The sequence below is a fragment of the Papilio polytes genome, unplaced genomic scaffold (genome assembly GCF_000836215.1).
Source record: "Papilio polytes unplaced genomic scaffold, Ppol_1.0 DF824024.1, whole genome shotgun sequence".
In the NCBI taxonomy this organism is placed as follows: Eukaryota; Metazoa; Arthropoda; class Insecta; order Lepidoptera; family Papilionidae; genus Papilio; species Papilio polytes.
This window is the reverse complement of record NW_013525180.1, coordinates 3,280,209-3,302,012: the sequence shown is the minus strand read 5'-3', so window position 1 is coordinate 3,302,012 and position 21,804 is coordinate 3,280,209. Positions and strand designations below refer to the sequence as shown.

Genomic DNA, 21,804 nt, shown 5'->3' with positions numbered 1-21,804 from the left:
TCGACGGGACTAGATCATTGATCCTATCTGCTATATCCGCCAACTCTTCAATCGTGGCAGAAGTATGTCCTGCCAAAACCGTTTGAGTAGTAGTAGGTAACCGGCTCAGCCAAACTGTTTTTAAAAAATCCGTTGAAATTTGTGAACCGCCTAAGCTCTCAAGATGTCGAAGAAATTGCGACGGCTTCCTGTCTCCCATCTCTTCGTGCTTTACCAGCTGCGTCAGCTTCTTTTCTTTGGTAGCCGTCAACCGTTTGATTAACTCGGATTTCAGTTTTTGAAATTTGTCCGTTGGGGGTGGATTTACTATTAAGTCCTTCACCTCCTTAGAGTATAGGTTTCCAAGCTGACCAATAGCATAATGGAATTTTGTCGAATCGCTTGTTATTCCGGCGATGCTGAACTGACCTTCGATCTGCGCGAACCATATTTCAGGTTCCTCCGGCCAAAACGGTGGTATACGAATTCCGACCTTACATACATGACCATAAGGTTCATTTTGCAGCGAGCGTGCCTCTTGAAAATCGTCCTCCGTGTTGCTCATTTTGTTCTTCGGGGTCACCAATGTGGTGGTAGGTAGTGATGGTGTCGCTGGGGTGATGAGTGTTGGTGCAGATTTTAAATGATGCGACCGTTATTCTTCAACCAATTTATTCACACCAAAAACACTTTCTCCACAACACAATATATATAATAAAAAGAAGTAGAAGGAGAGTGCAACACGTTATAAGCAGAAGAAGAGAAGAAACACAATAATAATAAGCTGGGATAACAAGAGCGATAATTAACAGTGGTCAGCGCGGGCACAGTTTGAAAGCGACTGTTAATTAACCGCGCGCGCCGCTCGGTCAATGACCCCGGTCAGCTGTGCAGTCGCGAATTTAAATGCACCAATGACAGGTCACAAAAATAGATGCGTTGCACTATATTTCGACCACTCGTCGTGCACCGTGTTTATATGTGTGAGTGATTGTACGTGTTATGTAAGTGTGTATGTGTGCTGTGTATGAATGTCAAGTGTAACTGTGGAGTGTTTTCGTAAAATGTATCAGGTTCCCTACAATCAATATAATGTGACTCCTATAACTATTGGGACTTATCAGAATTCGGTATTTAAAGGATCTTTTATTAATGGCAAACCGGTTGTGTTTAATAATACAAGAATAATGAAAAGTTTTAGAAGTTCCAACATTGGTTTTCTTCTATCTGCAGTGACACAAACAGATAAACAAACGATATATAGATACTGACTATAGCCGCGGTATCTGTATGAGCCAGCGCACGTTGTTGGAGTGCACGTGGTACTGTATGGCCCAGCGCGCCAGCTTGGCCCACTCGCCCGCGCTCTTGCCGTAAATACTCAGCCGGAGCTCCGCATTCTGGTACTTGCTCTCCTCGAGGTCGGATGCCACTTCCTAACAGAATAATGCTTATCATCATCGTATACGTCCCCATTAAGGAGCTCGGAGCCTACCTATTAGTGTGACTAGGTCATAGTCAACCACGCGGAATGACTTCACACATATCTTTAAATTTCTTCGCTGATATGTGCAGGTTGCACTTTGTTTTCCTTCACCGTAAGAACGTCGGGTAAATTATGTAAATGTGAAATTAGAAAAAAAAATAACATTGGTATATGGCGGGATTCAAAACCAGGACCTGTAGATTTAGAAGTCAAGTGCTAAAACCCCTGAGCCACCGACGCTCTGCTTCATAGAAATTTAATTTACTATTGCATTTATAAATTGTATGTTTTAAACATACTAATATTATACTCGTAAATAGTTTAGATGGATGTTAGTTTCTAGCCTAAACCGCTTAACAGATCCAGATAAAACGTGGCAAAGATTTAGAGGATAGTCTGGAAGTAAACGCCCCCAGGCCAGTAATTTCTTACTTATCATTCGGCTAAAGCGACTTGTAGATTATTGTTATTTATTTCTATGTTAATTAAATAAAAACGAGGCATGTGTGTGCCCGTTAATCTCAAAATAAAAGAATCAGATTTGTAAAACACTTTTATCCTCCAATAGTTCATCTAATAAGGTAAGTTATAGGATATTTAACATCACGCTATATACCTAAGGAGCTGAGTAGAATGAAAAAAATCTAAAACATGTCAAATGTTAGGCTAGTTCCTGACTTACTTTGATGATCCTCGCGAAGTATTTTCCATTCATATAATTGTCAGTCTTGAGGAAGACCTCGCGCAGCCTGCTCTCGCCTATCGGGTTGTATTTGGCGTTGAATTTGTCGAAGCGATGGAACGTGTTGCGGTCCTAATGGATGAAAATTATAAGGCTGGGTTTTCATTGTTTTAGAACATTTAAATTATACAGACTAGAACACAGTACTCTTAATCATAGACAAAACAATAAAATGTTGTGCGATTTTCGATTGTTTCGAAGTCAATTCAACTGTTTAGTTACACAACTAAAACTTAAGTAGCTTATATGGAGATTTATAAGCTCAAAGGAATCAAAGCGGGACTAAACAGTTGTGCGACAATTTGTCAAAGGTGTCCGCTCTAACAGTACTTACCGCGTGTACGTCGAGCATGTCGACAGTAAGGTCGTATGTACTGAGGTTCATGCTTTGGAATACAGCTTTCAGCGTCATCGGAGTACCCTTGTGCAGTGTTACCACCTTAAATACAAAAAAAAATAAAGTTTTTAATGTAATCTTCATAATTCGTTAGAGTTTTTGATTCGATAACTTCGTGAAATGCGTTTCCGAACGTAACTTGAATTTTACACCGTTGAAACATCAAACTAATATAATCAAGATAATCTTACTAATATTATAAATGCGAAAGATTAGATGGATGTTTGTTAGACTTTGTAGACTAAAGCTGAACGGATCTAGATAAAATTATGCGTAGTTGAAGAGGGTAGTCTAAAATAATGATTCTCAACTTTTTTTTGTTGCGGCACATATATAACGATTTCAAAATTTGGCGGCACACAAAGAAAAAGATAATAATTATTTACCTAAATAAATAATGTATGACAAAGAATTTAAATAAACGAAAATACAATAATAACTTAACGTTTATTAAGGTAAGTGGGTGAGAATCACTGGTCTAGAATCATTAATTCCACGCGGACGGAGTCGCAGGCGAATCTACTGACAAAATAAATGGATACTTCAGAAACACAGCATGTGTTGGTGTTTTACCTCATCCGCGTGGTTCTTAAGGGTCTTCTTAATGAAACGTAACAGATGTTTCTGATTCATGCAGGACGCGGCGTGGATGTGCGTGTCCACCTTCCTGCAAATGAACAAAACAAATTGGTGTAAACATTTTTGTATCGTCACCGCGTTCCTCATTTTGTTATCCCAACCGACCTTCTTCGACCCTTTGTTACAATCCATCCTCCTTCGCTCTTTCTTCGTCTTTTGAAACGCTTTGGTTCGGAATTCGAACTTTGAGTGGAGCGTTGACATACGCACGCGGGGCTGAGTGAGAAGGCAGTGTGAGATAGTAGTGAAGGAACTAACAGTGTAGTAAGACCATGTAATACGCGCAGCGCAATAACCAGGTAAGCCCCGCAAATATCCGCTTCTGGGAACTGTTCCGAACCTTACCGTCCTTTAGACCCGTACTCGTTATCCGACCTAATTTCAATACTATCCAAATGCGTGGGGATCCTCAAACACCGTTTGCAGATGCGTTGACTACCTTAAATTGACGGAAAGACAGAAAGGGGATATTTCCCCTTTTTTTTTTTATAACACACGAGCAACCGGCCACCTCAAATCGCCAAAATGGCGAAGCGACCGCTGCCCATAGACATCTGCAATTGTAGATGCGTTGCCTACTCTTAATTGATGGAGGAGGAGACGCACATAAAGAGGACATTCCCCTTCCTATGCGTCTCCTCCACCGTAAAATCCACTTTTCCTCCCCATCTTTTCCTCTAAAGAAAAGGGTGGAAAGGGAAAGGGACTAAAATTAGGCCTCCGGCACTACAATCATCAGACGAAACGCCGGAATTGCTTCCACTTCACGCCTGTTTTCTGTGTTCCCTTCCTAGGTATGCCCACCTCCACCAAATCTAATACAAAAGATATCCCATCCCTTCTTTATAAGTGAAAGATTGGAAAGAGAAAATGATTTTTAGGCCTCTATTGGCGAATTATCATAGTGTGCTTGGAATGTGTTCCTGTTGGTGTGTGTCATCTGTGTCTTCTTGCAGAGAGTTAACTAATCTCACAGATGTAGGCATCTACCAAGGGTTGGGGGCTTTAAGCACTTGACTGTGGTCTTGTTTGTATGTGGGACGTCACCTGATGTTATAGAAGTCCCTGTGCGGCACAGCCTTCTGTGAAGCGAGTTCCCGTAGCTCGTTCAGCAGCACGTGCAGCTGGAACTTGGACGACAGGTAGCTCAGCCGCCGGTAGCAGAACGACTTGCTGCACACAAAAACGCAAAAAGGACTGAGTATGTAGTTTAATATTTGGACTCGGATAAAAGAAGTCGCTGCACAAGGCATAATTTAAGGTATATTAACACGTTGTGGGACGAAGACTCTGCAGTGTGATATTCAAGGTCAGCCAAATATATACTATGCCCGTGTGACACTCAGGGGAAGAGTAGGAATCGAAGAACACAGAAATTGGTTCAGTGGTTTAGGCTACAGAAGACAACAAATTGACTGACCAGTCAATTACTTTATATTTAATATTATAATTTTGAAAGTTTAGATGGATGGATGGATGTTAGAGTTTGTAGCCTAAACGGCTGAACGGATTTCGATAAAATTTGGCATAGGCTACTCTGTTTTATTCTTTTCAATCCCACGCGAACGAAGTCGCGGGCGGAAGCTAGTATATTTATATTATTTATAATTATAGTATAATTATATAGAAGTGTACTTACAGTGGTCCATCAGCTATCATATTGCACATTGTGTTCATGTCCTGGATGTACTGGGTAAGCGTCACATACTCGTAGGGCACGCGCTCCTCCCCCGCCCCATCCCTCTGGCCCTCCTCCTGCCGCGGCCGGTACAGGTTGAACACACCATCATCCGATCTGATGCTGTAGCCCTTGGCTGCCGGCATAGGACACTCCCATGGGTCCTTGTCCCTGAACGGCGGGTGCACTATGTGGTCTGTACGGAAGGCACTTGTGGTTATTTAATGGTCAAACTAAGATGTCTACTGATAAACTGAAAACTAGAACAAATTAATTAAGAGCAGTGCACACCTTTAACAAAACTATAGCACAACAGTTGTGCGACTGTCGATTGATTCGCAGCCAATTCAACAGTTTGCACAATTAAAAATCGAGTAGTGTGAGAATTTTTAAATCAGCCCAGTAGTTTTTGAGTTATTTCAATAATAATAATAATAATTTAATAATTTTTTTATTATTAAATCAAGTAAGTTACAAATCAATCAGTTGTAGGGACTTCCTTTTAAGTAACCAACAGGCACTTGTGTTAATACATACATGTGTTGTCAATACATTCAAAAATCCGAAAATACCAATCTTTTTCACTTTATAATAATAGTATAGATTAGTGTGATGTTGTAATGTCTCACCAGCAATATGACTCCTCGGTACTTTAGTACTGGGCGTGTGGTTGGCGGGGGCATCAGCGTCCATGCTACGCACGAACCGCGCCGTGATGGTCGCATAACTCTGCTGTGACATTTCCATGTACCGCTTGCGTATCTCCAGCGCCTGCACCAAGTACGAGGAGGCCTGCTGCAGGTCCTCCAGCGGCACCTGCGAAAGACGCGCTCGACGTAACTAAGAGAAATCAAAGTGTTATGGACTGTTAGTGTTTGAGTGAGTGTTGAAAAGTTCTAGTTGAGGTCACGCGAGAAGTCCACATTTCTCTGGGGATGGTGAAACAAAATGAAGAAGTAAGTACTTGGTGTTCAGGTGGTTTATCTCAGTAATGGAACAGTCTGTTACCTGGTCTACGTGCATGTTATAATTAAATGTTAGGGCCTTACCCCCGATGTATCTTCTCCGCTGATGGCGACACGCTGGAAGTGAGGCAGCACGACGTCAAGCTCCTCTTCGTCGGCAAGTCTCAGCCGCGCGGCCTCCTCCAGCGCGCCTGCCTCGCTGCCAGCGAACGACCTCACAGACTGACCACATTCTGCTGCCCTAAAATAACGAGACAAAATGGGATCGTGAAATACTGTCTTTTAAAACATTATTGCGTGAACATAAATAGAATAAAATTCGATAGCCATTAATCATAACGCAAGTAAATCAGAAATGTGATACGTTATTTGTTTTGTAATCTCAACACTTGACTCGACAAATGTTATTTGCTTTGAATCATGTGTTTTTTTTAACTGGCTGCTACGACATTAGGATTTATCTTTCGTTAACTGTTTAACTCAAAAACTACTTCATCGTCAACGGTTTAACTCAAAAACTACAATACATAATAGATCAATCACGAAGGAAGATAGTGATGTACTCAACTAACGTTACTGGGAAGTTCTAATGCCTCTTAACTCGAATATTCCGACAGCATTAGACACTGAATTATCGCTAGCATAGTGGTAAATTTCTACATAATCGAACTAAGCAATTCGTAGTAAGGTAGGCGTTGCATTCTCGGCCATTGATACCGTAACGAGTGGGCGAGAGCTCACAGAACTCGATATGCGTCTTACATTGTATAACACTTACAATGATAACTAGTTAATAGCTCGTTTCTTAGAATCTACTAGCAGCACTATGGGATTGACATGTCTTACCCAAGACAAAAATCCCCCTTTACCTAAGATTATAAAAAACTTGTTAATACCATATTATCGTCGTAAACTCAAAAGCCACTTCGTTATAACAATATAAATAGACTTTAAACGTGCGTAACAACTGTTGTCTCGCTTTGATTTCTATGAGCTTATATGGAGGCACACTACTCGATTCTCTTTCCTTCAACTAAATAATGAAGTTTGCTGCGAAACAATCGACAATCAACAATGACACAACAGTTGTGCGATAGTTTAGTCAATCAAGCCCGGTCTTGTAAGCGGCAACAGTGGTACCTACAGCCCGCAGCATCAGTTGTTGCATGAAAAATCAGGTCGACGTTCTTATATTATTATTTTAATATATTATTTTAATTATATTATTATTTTAATAGAATATATTTTATTGCGTACACGAGTCGGCATCAGCTATAAGGCTTCGTGTCAATTTGCATGGATTAAGTCGCGGTTGGCTATTACTTAACACCACGCTAAGCCTGCCTGCAATAACAAAGAAAAAATCATAATTATTATGATAAAGATTTTTTGGGTATAACATTTCGTCAAATGTGCGATAATCTGTATTTATCTTATGACAGTAAAATCGATTTATTACAATAATATCGAGTATATTATTTACTAGAAAAACACAAGAGACAATTTTACGTTGTTCCTGGCGATTGTTTCTCTGCACCTCTTGCCCTCTTCTCTTACAAAAAAAAACAAAGCAAAAGAGACACGACCACAGACTAAACAAATTCGTAACTTACTATAACAAGCAAAATAAGTAATAAAAGCACGTAGAAACATTTAGTTTTTTTTTTTTATAAATAGTAAATAACATCTATAAACTGAAAAAAATACGTTTGAAAGTAGGCATGGGCTCCCGGGTGCAATAAATAAATATTTTATTGATTACAATAAAATTATTGTACGCCGAAAAGGAAATTAACAATATTAGTAAGTATACTAGTATGCTATTGTATTATCTGTGGTAAAAAATAAGACATATAAAACACCTGTAATTCCTTGTCGAAGTCCATCGCTTACATTCAAGTTTACTCCCAAACATAATAAAACGAAAACTGAACTAATTACACGCACATTTTAATTAGATTTTTTTTTTATAATAAAAAGCTAACCTATCACTTCCCGCCAAAAGATGACAGTTGTTTTTTTAATCGACGTTTAAAGCAAATCAACGCGTCATACAGCCGTCGCGACGCGAGCTGCGTTCCGAAATGCAATCATACTGCGAACGGAACCGTGGCGAGGATCCCCCGCAATAAGGGTTACTGTCGCCTCAAGGTTGATCCAATTACTTGACACTAATAATACCGGCTCCTACCGCTGTTTTACTTACATGTCGGACGCCCGTTTTGTTTCGTTCATATCACATAAAAAAATAACTTGACATTCAATAAAGAGGTCACAGCAAAGGAGACGAAATTGACTTTGTATGATTTTATTAGTTAACTAGCTGTTCCCGTGTTGCTTCATCTGCTTGAAATTATGAAAATTTTATTTCATTGTTTACATTTGTCAAATTATCAATAGCAAATGTCAAAATGACATGACAAACCTTGGCAATCTTGCTTCCTTGATGTTGGCAGCAACTTTTGGTCTCTTTCCCACATTAGGGTTTTTATTAAAAAATTTTAGCCCTTAAGGTTAATGGCGTGAAAATATATAGCCTAAAGCGTGACGTAAGTGTACGGCTTTTTATTTTAAAAAAGAATTATTTATAATGTGCTGTAATTGCTGACATCTTAGGCAACAAAGAAGTGTATGTTTACGCTTTATTATATTAGTATAGATGAAACAATTCACTTACTTTACATTAAGCTGCCTCTGTATGAGTAGTTTCTTCTCGATCTGTTCAATGGGGAACTGCGGGACCTCGTAGGGCGCCGACAGCTCATTGGGCAGCTCCCGCGGGGCCTCCGCCCCCACAGCGCTCGTCGGACTCTCGCTGCCTGCAACCGACATTGATTATTAAATTGTACCATAATTTGCACATATCTTACACCTAGTTCTGTAAGAATGAAATTAGGTACATAGTATATTTGTGTAAAACCATAAATGGGTAGAGTAAGAAATTGATCGAACTGCGCTTTCGCAGAACATGTTTGCTACAGATTATGAGAGTTTGTTGTTTAATTAAACAATTTATTAATACTTTTAATAATATAGGGTTACTTCTCATGGACATACGAATATTGCGACAATACATTTTTAGCTTAATGCAAACAGACCCTAAGAGATATAGATTACCTGTACACGTGCGTTGCAGAGGGACAGTACAATAAGAACAAGTTCTAACCCGAAAATCTGTCGACGAATGGGGAGTCATAAGGGGGGATACCAATAGGTCGATAGTACCCTTTTACAGTCTGCATTTTTCACATTCCATTTGGTATTTAACATAAAGAAATGTTTTGGTATTGTAGCTTATAGAAAAGATCTAAGCAGAAACTAAATACGCATAGAATATCAAGTACTTTGGCGAACTATAGTGTGTCTAAATAATTTAGATTAGTTTGTCAATTCGCTTTAAATTTAGTAGGATATCCATAGTTCAAAATTGTTCGCTATGCGTGTTTGTTTCGTCACTACGATACCTGTCTATTAAGTGTGGCATTTACTTTCATACAAATTGAATTCGATACTTCATATGCGTCATTTATCAAACTAATCTATTTTATTTAGACACACTATAGTGCTTTATTGCCTTTAGCGTACAACCGTAAAAGCGAACCAAAACCAAAGCAAATCCAATTTGGATATAAACCTGACTGATTTTGTTTATTCTTAAACGAAGCCACAATCAACATGGAATGAGCTCTGCTTTTTATTTTCGCTTTACGTTCTTGGATTCCGTTTCGCTTTCGCGGTAGTGTGGTAGAAACGTTACAATAGTTATTTGTTTAGAATAGTATCTGTGACGGTGACCTCCAACGACCTAATAGACAATGGATACACGCACGCCTTGCGAAGTACTGTCACAAGGTCGCAGTGGAAGTCGAATTAACTGTACACGTTTAATTAAAATTTATATTTTAATAGTTTAATGGGTCAGCTCGCCGGGTGCAATACCACGACAACACTGAAGACAGGAGTAAAGTGGAAGCAATTCCGCGTTTCGTCTGATGAGTGTGGTACCGGAGGCCCAATTTTAGTCCCTTTCCCGTCACACCTTTCTCTATTAAGGCAAGGATTGGATGGGAAATTGGATTTGACGGTGAAGGAGACGCATAGGAAGGGAAAATATCCTCTTTATTTGCAATTGCGGATGTCTATGGGTAGCAGTCTCTTCGCCAATTTGACGGATTTAGGTGGCCGCTTGCTCGTTTGCCACCTTTTTGTATAAAAAAATATCGATAGATGTCACTGCTGCAGGGATACTCGACGATATTGACTTTCGTATATACGAAAAAAATATCGAAAATAGTAAAAAAAACATACGTTGTGTTGGTTCAGGTTCCTGCGTTTCTGACTGCACACGAGACCTCACATGCCATAAATCCTTATCAAAACTGTACATATTAATGCTGTACCACCAAACTATTTTATAAGATTTATCACTTGACAACAGTTTTACACAAACATATTGTTTTTAACATTTGTCCTCTCTAAGGTTATCTGAATGTTGAAAAAAATGTCTCATGATGTTTGCGTGTGGAAATTTATAAACAATCGTGTGATAAGTATAAACTTATGATTCAATAGACATAAAAAATACTCATATTATTAAAACATGAAATCATAACAAATTAACAAAGAGAATTTGTATGATACGAGCTGTTGCCTGCGACTTCGTCCGCGTGGTATTAGAAAACATACGAACTATATAAATAACAAAAAGCTACATAACCCTCGGGAACCTGATATTTCTCGGGGATGAACCTCATCCCATGAGTATTCCAGACTTAGTTTTATATCTGTGCCAAATTTCAAAAGGATATGTTGAACCGTTGCAGAATGATCGAGTAAACATTAAAAAACTAAATTAATGAATCTCACAGGAACCGTAACTATTCCCGGGATAAAAAGTAGCCTATGTGTTCTTCCAGACTATGCTCTAAACCTGTGCCAAATTTCATGGAGATCCGTTCAGCCGTTTAGGCTACAAACGCTAACAAACATCCATCCATCCATCTAAACTTTCGCATTTATAATATCAGTAAGAAGTAAGATTTTCGTTTTCAAGGTTGCATAGGCGCACACCTTTGACTAAACTGTCGTTCAACTGTTTAGTCGCAATTTGATTCCTTTGACCTTATATGGAGGTGTGCACACTACTCGATTTTTAGTTTTCCATCTAAACAGTTGATAGGGCTACGAGACAATCGACAATTGTACAACAGTTACGCGTTTGTTTAGTCAAAGTGCGCATTTTAAAACGTTATGTTCGATTATGATAAAACGTGAGTCGTTAATTATTCTCAAGGCATTGAAAAGCTTAGTTCTTAATGCGTCAAGTTACGTGCCTCGAATCAAATAATTGAAAATTCTAATCTGGAAGAAATGTTGAAGAAATGCTTTCTTGTATAATAATAGTAAAGCCGGAAAAGTTTGTATGTTTAATACTGCTAATCTTAACAATTTTCCAAAGGATTTTCAAAATGCCTTTTTTGAGCTATTTTATATGCTACGATTTTTAGAAAATAAGCAAAAAAATACAAATGTTTAATTTAAGCAATTCCTACACCTAAAAATCATTCTTAAATAAAATAGTAAATGTGTTTTAATTTCAATTACATAATTATACAATTTGTAGATGAAACTACGGGGTACAACTAGTATACCAATGGCGTAGACGAACTCGCGTGTGGCGATAAGAGGTCACGCTCTCAGACCTCACAGGTCGTGCAAACAGCGCCACTGACGTATGTTGTTCTAAATTTACTTTCGCCTTAAATAGACATAGTCGTAGGTACCTATTAAAAATTGCATTCTATATGTTTTTTTTAGAAAGGACCAAACACGCGGCATGTATTTATATCCTTTGCCAATATGTATTCTTAGAGGTAAAAAGTTCTGCTTATTAATATGGATGTAGTTACAAAAAATATTGTTAAGGAAAACTAAGCTAAAGAACTTAGTAAACAAAGTTAAATTCTTATTAAATTGATGTAATTGATAGGCGAGGTAAACATGGCCAAGGATTTTAATTTTTATGAATTAAAAGTAATCATGTTCTATACGTAAAAATACTATCAATTAACGTATAACTACGTCTCAGTGATCACAGTACATGTAAACAATATTCCAACCTTAGAATAATAATGAATCCGAGAGCCTCACATGGCCTAAATCGAAATCTACTTAGTATCTATGCCACGTACGACTAACATGCAATTAAAAATTACTCGATTACTTAATTTATAACTTGTATAAAAAAGCTAGACACTTCTTTCATCATAAAAACATTCAGATTTCCATTTCGTATAAAATAAAATAAAAATGTTACTCGTGCACTAATTAAAAATACACTTGTCAACTTGTAACGCCACGATGAGAATTAAAAAAACATTAATTAAAAAGTTATAATTTGAATATGGAATGCGAATGCCACGACATGACACACGTATGCGTCACTCAGCGTTGCGTCGCCGTCGAACGCGCACTGAACCGGCCGACCGACTGACAAGACCCGATAATTTTTGCGTCGTCGGACGCTGTTTTGCCCCACGGTGGCCACTCGTTTCGGTTAACTCTGCGTACAATTACGTTTATGGACAACAGTTTAATTGAAAGATTCCATGCGGTATGGATTTATTCGTTTAACAGATATTTTTATAGAATTCGTCTTTGTAGTAATCCAGCAGTGGACACCCGCGATGAAATAGTAGCTACACGTAATACGACAGACAATAAAATACTATACTCGTAATACAATTTTGCATGCAGAATGTTATTGAAGAAATCAATGCCAAACTTGGCAACGAGTACAATGGGGCTGGAGTATGTTACGAAAGTTTGCTGTCTGGATTATTGACATTATCCAGTCGCTTTATAGACATATAGAGAGAACGGGAAAAATAAAGGAAATACGAAATGTGTTAATCCTAAAATTTTCAATTTGATTAATAAATAAAAGAAAGAGATAAGGAATAAATAGAAGTAATTCAACTATTCTTAAAATATCAAATAACACGTCTCGATAATTAAACATTGAACACATACATTTCTATTTACCTCAGACGGAAATATTTTTTAGAGAGATTCAACAAATTACCTTCATAATACTGCACGTTTAATCTATTATTTTACAAAAACAATGGTCGTTAATTTATTGTGTACACAAGGAAAAATTCCATTCGTGATGCAACATTAACTCATTTACTCTGAATAGGATATTGTTAATAATTTCGCGTCACCGCCCACACCTTCGATAGCTCAGTTGGTAGAGCGGTGGACTGTAGAGGTATCGCCACAAGACATCCATAGGTCGCTGGTTCAAATCCGGCTCGAAGGAGACTTTTTTACTAAGTTTTTTTTTTGTTATCTTTCTCACATACAAAATATACGAAGTAATATATAAAATATAAGAAGAATATAAGACGATTTCCCGCCAATACAATTTTTAACTTTTGTATAACTGTATTTTTTTTAGCTTTTATATCTATGGAATTTCAGTTTCCAGATTATTGTCTGTTTAAAAATAGATGATAAACCTTTCGAGATATACTTAAATCGGAACACATTACGTGAATAAAGATCAACCTAAGTCTGGTTTACTTAGGTATTGATCAGTATGAGGTGGTACATACATCAGGTAGGTAAGTGGGGGCAAACCCGTCTGGCCGCGGACAAGGCCGAGGGGAGCCTGTCTGGTTCTGCGAGGGGAGTTCGCGATTCGATTACTCCTATACTTTGTTACAACGATATTAAATTTATAGACCAAGTAATAATATAATTACATGCCAATCATTGACAACAATTTTTATGGAAATGAAAAGAGAAATCTTGTCTTACTAATATAAATATGAAAGTTTAAATAAATGGATGTTTTTTTTAAACATAAAAAACCAGCGCTGGACCACGACTTCACCTAAGCTAAGTGAAGACGTGGCCGAAGGATATTGTTACGATCACGATGACACATATAAAATATTCTGGTAGAACACATAAGTTAGGCTACTTACTAAGACATTAATTCCTGGCGGATGAAGTCGCGGACAAAAGCTAGTGATAAATGAAATGTTTATAATCATTTCGATTGTGTTATGCGCATATTACCGTTACATTGCAAGAACACGTGTACTAAAGCTATCGGATTATGTACTCGAAAAAAACTTACCTTCATCATCGAAGAAAGAATCAGTCACGATTCTTGGCGATCTTGAGCCATCTTGAACACCTCGTATCGACATTTTAATGTGATAACTACATTTAAACTACACTATATCAGAAGTTAAACGTCTAATTGATTACCGACAGCTAGCTAAATCACACAAAACATTTCGGTTATTTTAGACATAAATTGAGATATCTTTTTGTGTAGTTTTGGAGTTGCGACACACAAATGCGAGTCTCCCGAGTTGTGTTAAAACTGCATTGATTTATAACATGACGACTGTAAATTTATTTTGTCTGATAACGTCAGATTATTATTGATACTGATTATGTGCGTTAGTTGATACTAGAACACAGCAAATAACATTTACAATGATTCGCAAACGTCATTTAGAATTCATCAATTGCTCACTAAGGGAGGCTCTTATGTAGATTAAACAACTTTAATATATAACATACTAAGGGTGACCTAACAATTAAATGGAATCCAAAAGCTAATTCAATTATCGATGTTTTACTATTTTTTTTATAATATGTGGTGGTAAACGAGCAAGCGGCCACCTGAATCCGCCAAAATGGAAAGCGACCGCTGCCCATGGACATCCGCAATTGCAGATGCATTGCCTACACTTAATTGACGGACTATATTTACAGTGGACATTTTTTAATTGTTTTATTTTTTTAATTTAGAAATTAAAACAAATGAAATAGTACGTAGAAAAGCCGTAGGTTTTTAGTGAAAGAGGCATTCCTGTATTTGATAAGCAAAAATAGACTGGTGATAAGATAGCGATAAACCATATACTGGTTGAACAGAATAGATATGGAAATAGAATAATATGCCTTAACGTTAAAATATCATATTAAGTAGCTGACCCTCACGCCAGACCTACCTAGAACGACTGGCGACCAATAATACCGATTAAAAAAAACATACAGACGAATTGAGTACCTCCTTCTTTTGGGAAGTCGGTCAAAAATGTATCCGAACACTATCAGCGAAGATTATTCTAATACCCTGAAGCTGTTTCCAAAATGAGATTTTCCGCAAAACTGTACATCCCTATCATTTAAAAAAACTGTTATAGCAATCTGTTCGCTATAACGCTTTTTCTATTAGGAATTATAATAAATTTTGGATACAAAGAGCATATTTAACAAGTTTCTATTTTAAAATTAAGGTGAATAACATACGAAAATCTCTTTAAAGACAGTTCAATAACATTGAACGTTCGAGAGCGATGCCTCACCGCAAACAAAATGCGCAAAATATTATAAATAGACATACATTTTTCATAAAATAATTTACTCGCGTGTCATTAGTGTGTGCTATTTGTGGTACTCCGGCCGTGCCAATTCTCGTGTACGCTAACGGAGCCCTACGGCGCCTGTAGTGCTCCAATTAGTGCCAAATCACCTGTAGCAAATGAATCCGCGATCAAAATAACCGGTCGTGCATCGTAATATGTTTTAAATAACTTTCAATCTAAACGCAATGTGAATTAGATGAGATGCCAGAATATACGAGTATCACTGATCTGTATAAATAGATAGGCAGTTGTTTGGAAAAGATAGCTTATACTTTAAAAACGATTGCTGATGTTGTTTATAGTTTTATTTTTAATATTAGTTTGAATTCTCACCGCGACCAATAACATCCATCAGCGCCTAAATGGCAAATTTTTTTAAACAAATAATAGAGTTGACAATGATTTTGTGCGTGTTTTAATAGTGGAAATTGATACTGCATCAGTACTGCACATTAGTGGCACAAAAATGAACATCGCACAGAATAAAAATGACTTGCATTTCATTTATTTACGCAGGAGTGTATTTTTATAAACTGCTCAACGCCCACACAATACGAATTTAGATTTAGTAAACTCGATGCCGCGCAATTCGATTAATTGATATAAATGAATTCAGAATTATAAATGTCTGTCTGAGTGCGGTTTCTTCTCAAAGTGCAATCTTCATTTAAACGATGGTTGACAGACAAATTTCGTCAAAACCAAACTTGAAAATTTCAATGTAATAAAATGTTATGTTCTCTTTCAAAATACACTCAAATATAGTAAACAATATTTACGTTAAAAAATACTAAAATGTAGCATAAAACGAGTTAACAAAATTACTCTTGTTAAATGTCGAATATAATTATGGTCATTTTGACCATAAAGCGATTTCAAGCACGTGATTTTGTCATCACAATACAACAATGAATTGCCTCAACTCGGCCACTAAATGGCCGACCTTGACGACTGAAAAGCGAATCGACTTGCGTTTTCTCTCGCGCGTGATGGACGCTGAAGTAAATATAGTTGTTGAGCGGGTCGCAAATGAAAATTCTACAACACATTGATCAAAGCATTTTGAACTTAATTAACGACTCCATTGAGTCTATTTTATTTTAACAACACTTTACCTTTCCACACATGATAAATTGGAAAATTTATCCAAAAGTAAATATGCTTCGATCTTTGCAACGCAGCTGCATATCAGAGAAACGTACAATAATCTACACACTTGATTTTGTTATTGAGATATAATGATAATATGTAAATTACGAACAACCAAATGAAACTAATTTTTATGTTTGATGCTTGCAAACCAGCAAACTTACCCTAAATTACAAAAAAATAGACAAATTTTAATTTCTGAACGAAACAGGAGACTCGCATTTACATATCGCTCCCGCCTAAACTGCTGTCAAAATGCGCGCACACAAAAGTTTTTCTTACACATATGTCACAAAACTCTTGTATAATTTATCATCGAAGTTGAAGACCTGTTGGTGTAATGTTTGGACACAGACTGAGCAGTTTAGCAGCGCGTTGGCGCCGGCACAACACGACGGAATGCTTTTGTGTTTCGTACAATCACAGTCACGTCAGTGATTCATCCGCTACCGACACCGGTGTATATGAAATTAGAACTACATGGAATTGTCTTTTTTAAAAAAGAAAAATCAAACAAGCAAATCATCTCATATTGCTTATTGACTATTCAAATCAACAAAAAGTACTGGATAACATATCATAGCACGTAATCTTTATTTCTGAACAGATCTAATACTTGTTAAGTATACGCTAAAATCTTAACGTGGCTTCAAAGATTTTGTATTAAAATTGCAATTTTTCTTCCGGCCACCTGAATCCGCCAAAATGTCAAAACGACCGTTGCCCAGACATCCGCCATTACAGATGCATTGCCTACCCTTAACCGACGAAGGAGGAGACGCACTGTGATATTTCCCCTTCCTATGCGTCTCCTCCACCGTCAAATCCACTTACTTTTCCTATCCTTTCCTTATAACAAAATGGTGGAAGAGAAAGAGACGTGTTTTGATATGCGGCACGCACAAAAATGATTGTTACAATATTTAATACCTCTGCAATGTATCAGGAAAGACGCATAAAAATAGTTACAATTAATTCATTTGTCGCTTGGGATACGAATGATCTCATAATACAAGATGTCACAGTCAAGCTTCCATTTATCAAAATTAACCTGCCATTTTATATTAGAACTGGAACGAGCACAGAGTATAAACATGCTGACAAGTATTAATGTTCGGTAATGAGAAATAATGTTCCTGTCGCCCACTCTCAGATATTATGAATCTACAGATTCCAACTTGTTGCCTAGACTTGCTAACGTTGATACCATCTTAGTTTGTGCCTAATCCATACCTTGTCATAGATTCTAGCTTTATAGAGGCTCGTGTTTGCATGTCCATTTCTTCGATGTGTCTCAAATGATCCCTGTAGGGGCATATTTATTTTATTGTTCTACAGCAGTTTAATTTGATGTCACCGAGGTAGTTCTTAGCTACAACTTATACAGATTATCATCAATACGTTTACTTTTTACTTTATTTTGACTTATCGCGTCATTTGTCCTGAACAAAAATATGGTCACCATAGTATTTGGAGCAGATTAGCGCGCATTATCCACGGCTTGTGATAACGACCTAGCCAGCTATAAATATTTATTTAAATATTTAGCACTTTTAGTATGGTACGCAAGACATTTTTCTATACCAATAAAATTTTAATGTAAATATTTTGTAGTCTGCCGAAAAATACGAATCGAATGGAAACCCTACTAATAAAATTGATTTATTTGTTTAGGTCACTATGGAATTGACATAACATTATGCAAACATAGCAAAAAAATACTCTCTTGTCAGTAGGCTAAAAAAAACTACCAATGTAGGACATAGAATATGTGTTTTTTTGTTTTGTGTAAGCGCTAAGCGCAGTGAATACTAGGTCAAGGAAAACCTATTGTGATATGAGAAAAGAAGAAAACTGATACAATACACGACCAACTTTTGTTGAATTATTATGAGCATGCATTTTTTATAAACTACCCTCAGCTGTCGTGTTCAAAGTCAATAGTCTTGGCTAGACCAATGCATATACTAGTTAGTAATATTTATCAGTGTTGTTTTACCTTTAGTTCGTTTAGTTATAAGAACGTAAATGAAGAGAATCAGACACATCTATCTGTATACATATAATAAAATTGTAGTGTCCGTTTCGAATATAAAAAAAAATCCAGATTTCGGATAAATAATGTATTTGCTTTGCTGATAAGTAAAAACGCATTTAATTTTTTTTGTCTGTCTGTCTGTCCGCAAGCCGCGTTTGTTCCGGGTAATCTCCGAAACGGCTGGGCCGATTTTGACCGGACTTTCACTGAAGGGTAGCTGACATAGACGGACATATTATAGGCTACTTTTTTATCTTAATTTTGCGTGGACGTAGTCGCGGGAAACAGCTAGTTGGATAATAAAACGTGCCATTAGAATGATTGTGGTTCAGCCAACACGCGTTCAAAGATTATGCGCTTATCTTCGTGACGACACAAATATCTACTTCAAAGTTTTTGATACCGTATGCTATCAGATAACTTAGTCGTTATCTAAGCAATATATCGTCATTGTGGCGCAGCCCTGTTGCTGTCCGCCATTGATAAATTTTAATCTCTTCCCTGACAATATTCTACAATAGATTGCGATCAACAATGCAGGATGTTAACACGTTTACTGCAGCAAGTAAAATAATTCATCTGGTGCTGCGGCGGATCAAAATGGACCCCCAATAATTCCGCCAGTGAGTGACAGGTCTTTCTATACCCACCAGCACTAGGATAAAATTGCTATAACTTTATGGAAACATAATGTATATTTTATGTAACATAATGTAAGCACCTGAGATAATCGTTTCGAACTAGCGAGTAGGACATAGTTTTCTTTGTCCGCATCAGTTAAGTACCGCGTCAGGCCGATATCGGCCTGTTAAGCAGTGAAAGTGTTAACTTCGAATTAATGTTAGGGTTGCCACTTCTTTCGATTTGTTAGATTTTCGAGCAGATTAGTAATACTAAAGGTATTCAGTATTCAGTATTAAGAGCAGTTAAAAACCACGTGCATGTATAAATATGGAAGACAAGTCAGATGTATAGGACCACGTCAAATGTCTCTGGTTTCTACCTATCCCAGTGGAATACGGTCGTTGGTTGTGTTATGTCCTGACAATGGTCATTAGATACTCGATCGTTATTGAGTATTGTTTCGTTCATAAAAAGTATCAGCTTCCTGTTTCTTACAAGTACAATGGAAACGTAACAACATAAACAATTGAATAAGCGCTCTAATTACAGTACATTGTGGCTTCTTAGATTTCACCGGAGAATAATGATATTTACGTTGAACACTTTACAAGAAATTGAACACTTATTATGTTCTATACGTCGATTTTGTGTATAATACATCTTTATATACACAGCTACGTTAAAATGAAAACATTTGCTAGTAAAATAATTCACTTATCGCCACCAAACCACTAATGAAGGTGTAACATGATGAGACCAAGAGGTTTTTGTTTAGTAACTAGTTGCTCTGTGTTCAAGACGATGTTCTACTTCAGCGCCGTTCAGGGAGATAAGTTAAGCTGTTTTGGAGTTACGTAGTGAATCCGTCCATCCATCCAATCTTTGTCATTTATAATATCAGCATGTCTACTTTACATGTACTTTTAACACAATCGAACCTCGATAACTTAAATACTATTATTCTATTATGAAAAATATATATGTTCCCTTCGCATCAGAGCCCAAAATCTCTACAACATAGAATATTGATAACTTAAAACCTCTATAACTGTATTTGTGTCGTTATACTACAATATACTTTCTTATGATTGGTCTGAAAGATATATAATATTATAAAACATAGAAGCATGTATTTTAGGAATTTGGCGTTCTTTATTTAAACAAGGTTTCGTCACCACTTCCACCAACTTCCCATGATATTTGTTTTATTACGATATCTATGAATATATATTAAATTATATTTTATCCGGCATATTTTCATATTTATACCTCAACAACATTTATACCAAAATACAAAAAAAATGGTTATACCCTATAAAGTCAAGAATCTTACATATCGAATTTTGCGAGTTGATTTACCGAAGTATTACTTAGTCTTTGAAATATTGCGACATAATTATGTTCACAATAAAGATGATATAAAGAAAAAGTTAATTAAGGACAATGATAATTTGTTTGAAAGCATAATTTTAATTGATCCTGCGTCAAATGTTTATGATGACCGCTGAAAACTCGTAATAAAGTAAACAAACAGGAACTAACCTATACGCTTGCTGAGATGTGGAGTACTACGTCCTGGTTCTTCTTCTTCTTCGACGTCAACATCAAATGAAAAAGGGAAATTTTTCGTGGAACCAACGAAACCGGCCGCCATAACATTAAATATTTTATAACCAAAGACCGCAAACTGTTTAACTCGCCAGTCTACATGGCGTATCGAGCGCCACTGCGCGAAACGAAACGGATTGGGCCCGCCGAGCGCAGAGTGCCTTTGTATGTTGTATGAGTCATTCAACGTCTGGAAGGATTACGGCGGAAATTTTTAAACAAAAAAATTAAATCTGCATATTTACTGTATTTTAACGTGCGTGTCTTTTTAATTAAATTATTTTATTAAGAATTTTGTTCAATATTGGCAACACAAATTAAAGATAGAAAATCATAGTGCACTCAAAATCAAATCGTAAAATAATTGTGTAGTCTAGAATATGGTAGGTAATTGGTATTTATAATATTCTCAGTAATAACATAGAAAATTCTGATTGTTATCTAATACTAAATTGTCCGCGAGGAATTACAAACTTAATGTGTCTAGAAATGCCAATATACAAGTTTCAATTAGTTAAGCCATTTTGGAGATAAGTATTTAAAAAAATCAGAGTACTTACAAGCTTTGTTTTGCATACTACCAAAAAGCGACTCCAATATAAAAAAAAAACATTACAAAGATTACTAGAAGCCATTTCTAGTCTTTCCCTTTTAAGAAAACGAAATTGGGAAATAGGAAAAATCTTTTTCTATACATTCTTTCATCTGTACATTGGGCATCGCTTCTGCAACTTTTTTATTTTTCACCAAATCTCTATGAGCAAAGGTTAATTCATTATTTTGGCCGCATGCTCGTTTGCAACTTTGTTATATAAAACAATCTTATTGTACAGATATTTTAGTAGTCGAAACTTAGGGTTACGACTATAAGGGCCTGTCCCACCGGTGGTAGATAGAGGCCCTGATAGTGTAAATATGACGTCACGTCAGATAAAATACAAAATTTCTGTCCTACCAATTTTAAATAGCAGATAACGCTGTGACGTTTTAAATGTCAATGTCATTTTTTTTACAAGCCCCATACAAAACTTTTCGATTCTGTCC

The 21,804-nt window shown here is 36.7% G+C and overlaps 1 protein-coding gene and 1 non-coding gene across 9 annotated transcripts in view; one reads left to right on the top strand and one right to left on the bottom strand.

The window, feature by feature from the left end:
• Window positions 1-20,884, bottom strand: part of LOC106101040 (AMP deaminase 2) — a 31,899-nt gene extending 11,015 nt beyond the window's left edge. For 3 of the 8 annotated variants that reach the window (XM_013280124.1, XM_013280123.1, XM_013280130.1), the window contains exons 1-10: window positions 20,695-20,884; window positions 8,564-8,705; window positions 5,971-6,127; window positions 5,551-5,737; window positions 4,883-5,117; window positions 4,291-4,416; window positions 3,178-3,271; window positions 2,542-2,646; window positions 2,148-2,279; window positions 1,252-1,415 (exon numbers count right to left, since the gene is read on the bottom strand). In XM_013280124.1, the coding sequence (XP_013135578.1) occupies window positions 1,252-1,415; window positions 2,148-2,279; window positions 2,542-2,646; window positions 3,178-3,271; window positions 4,291-4,416; window positions 4,883-5,117; window positions 5,551-5,737; window positions 5,971-6,127; window positions 8,564-8,705; window positions 20,695-20,806 (1,454 nt within the window). In that variant the 5' untranslated portion in view covers window positions 20,807-20,884. Of the gene's footprint in view, window positions 1-1,251; window positions 1,416-2,147; window positions 2,280-2,541; window positions 2,647-3,177; window positions 3,272-4,290; window positions 4,417-4,882; window positions 5,118-5,550; window positions 5,738-5,970; window positions 6,128-7,748; window positions 7,917-8,563; window positions 8,706-10,194; window positions 10,372-12,005; window positions 12,083-12,109; window positions 12,364-14,035; window positions 14,180-16,772; window positions 16,876-20,694 lie in introns of those variants that run through there. The other 5 variants (XM_013280129.1, XM_013280126.1, XM_013280125.1 and 2 more) reach the window with 5 other exon arrangements.
• On the top strand, window positions 13,121-13,210 carry Trnay-gua. Its single transcript is given in 2 exon segments — window positions 13,121-13,157; window positions 13,175-13,210. It is a non-coding gene; the product is annotated as a tRNA-Tyr (tRNA).
• Window positions 20,885-21,804: the final 920 nt, after the last annotated feature.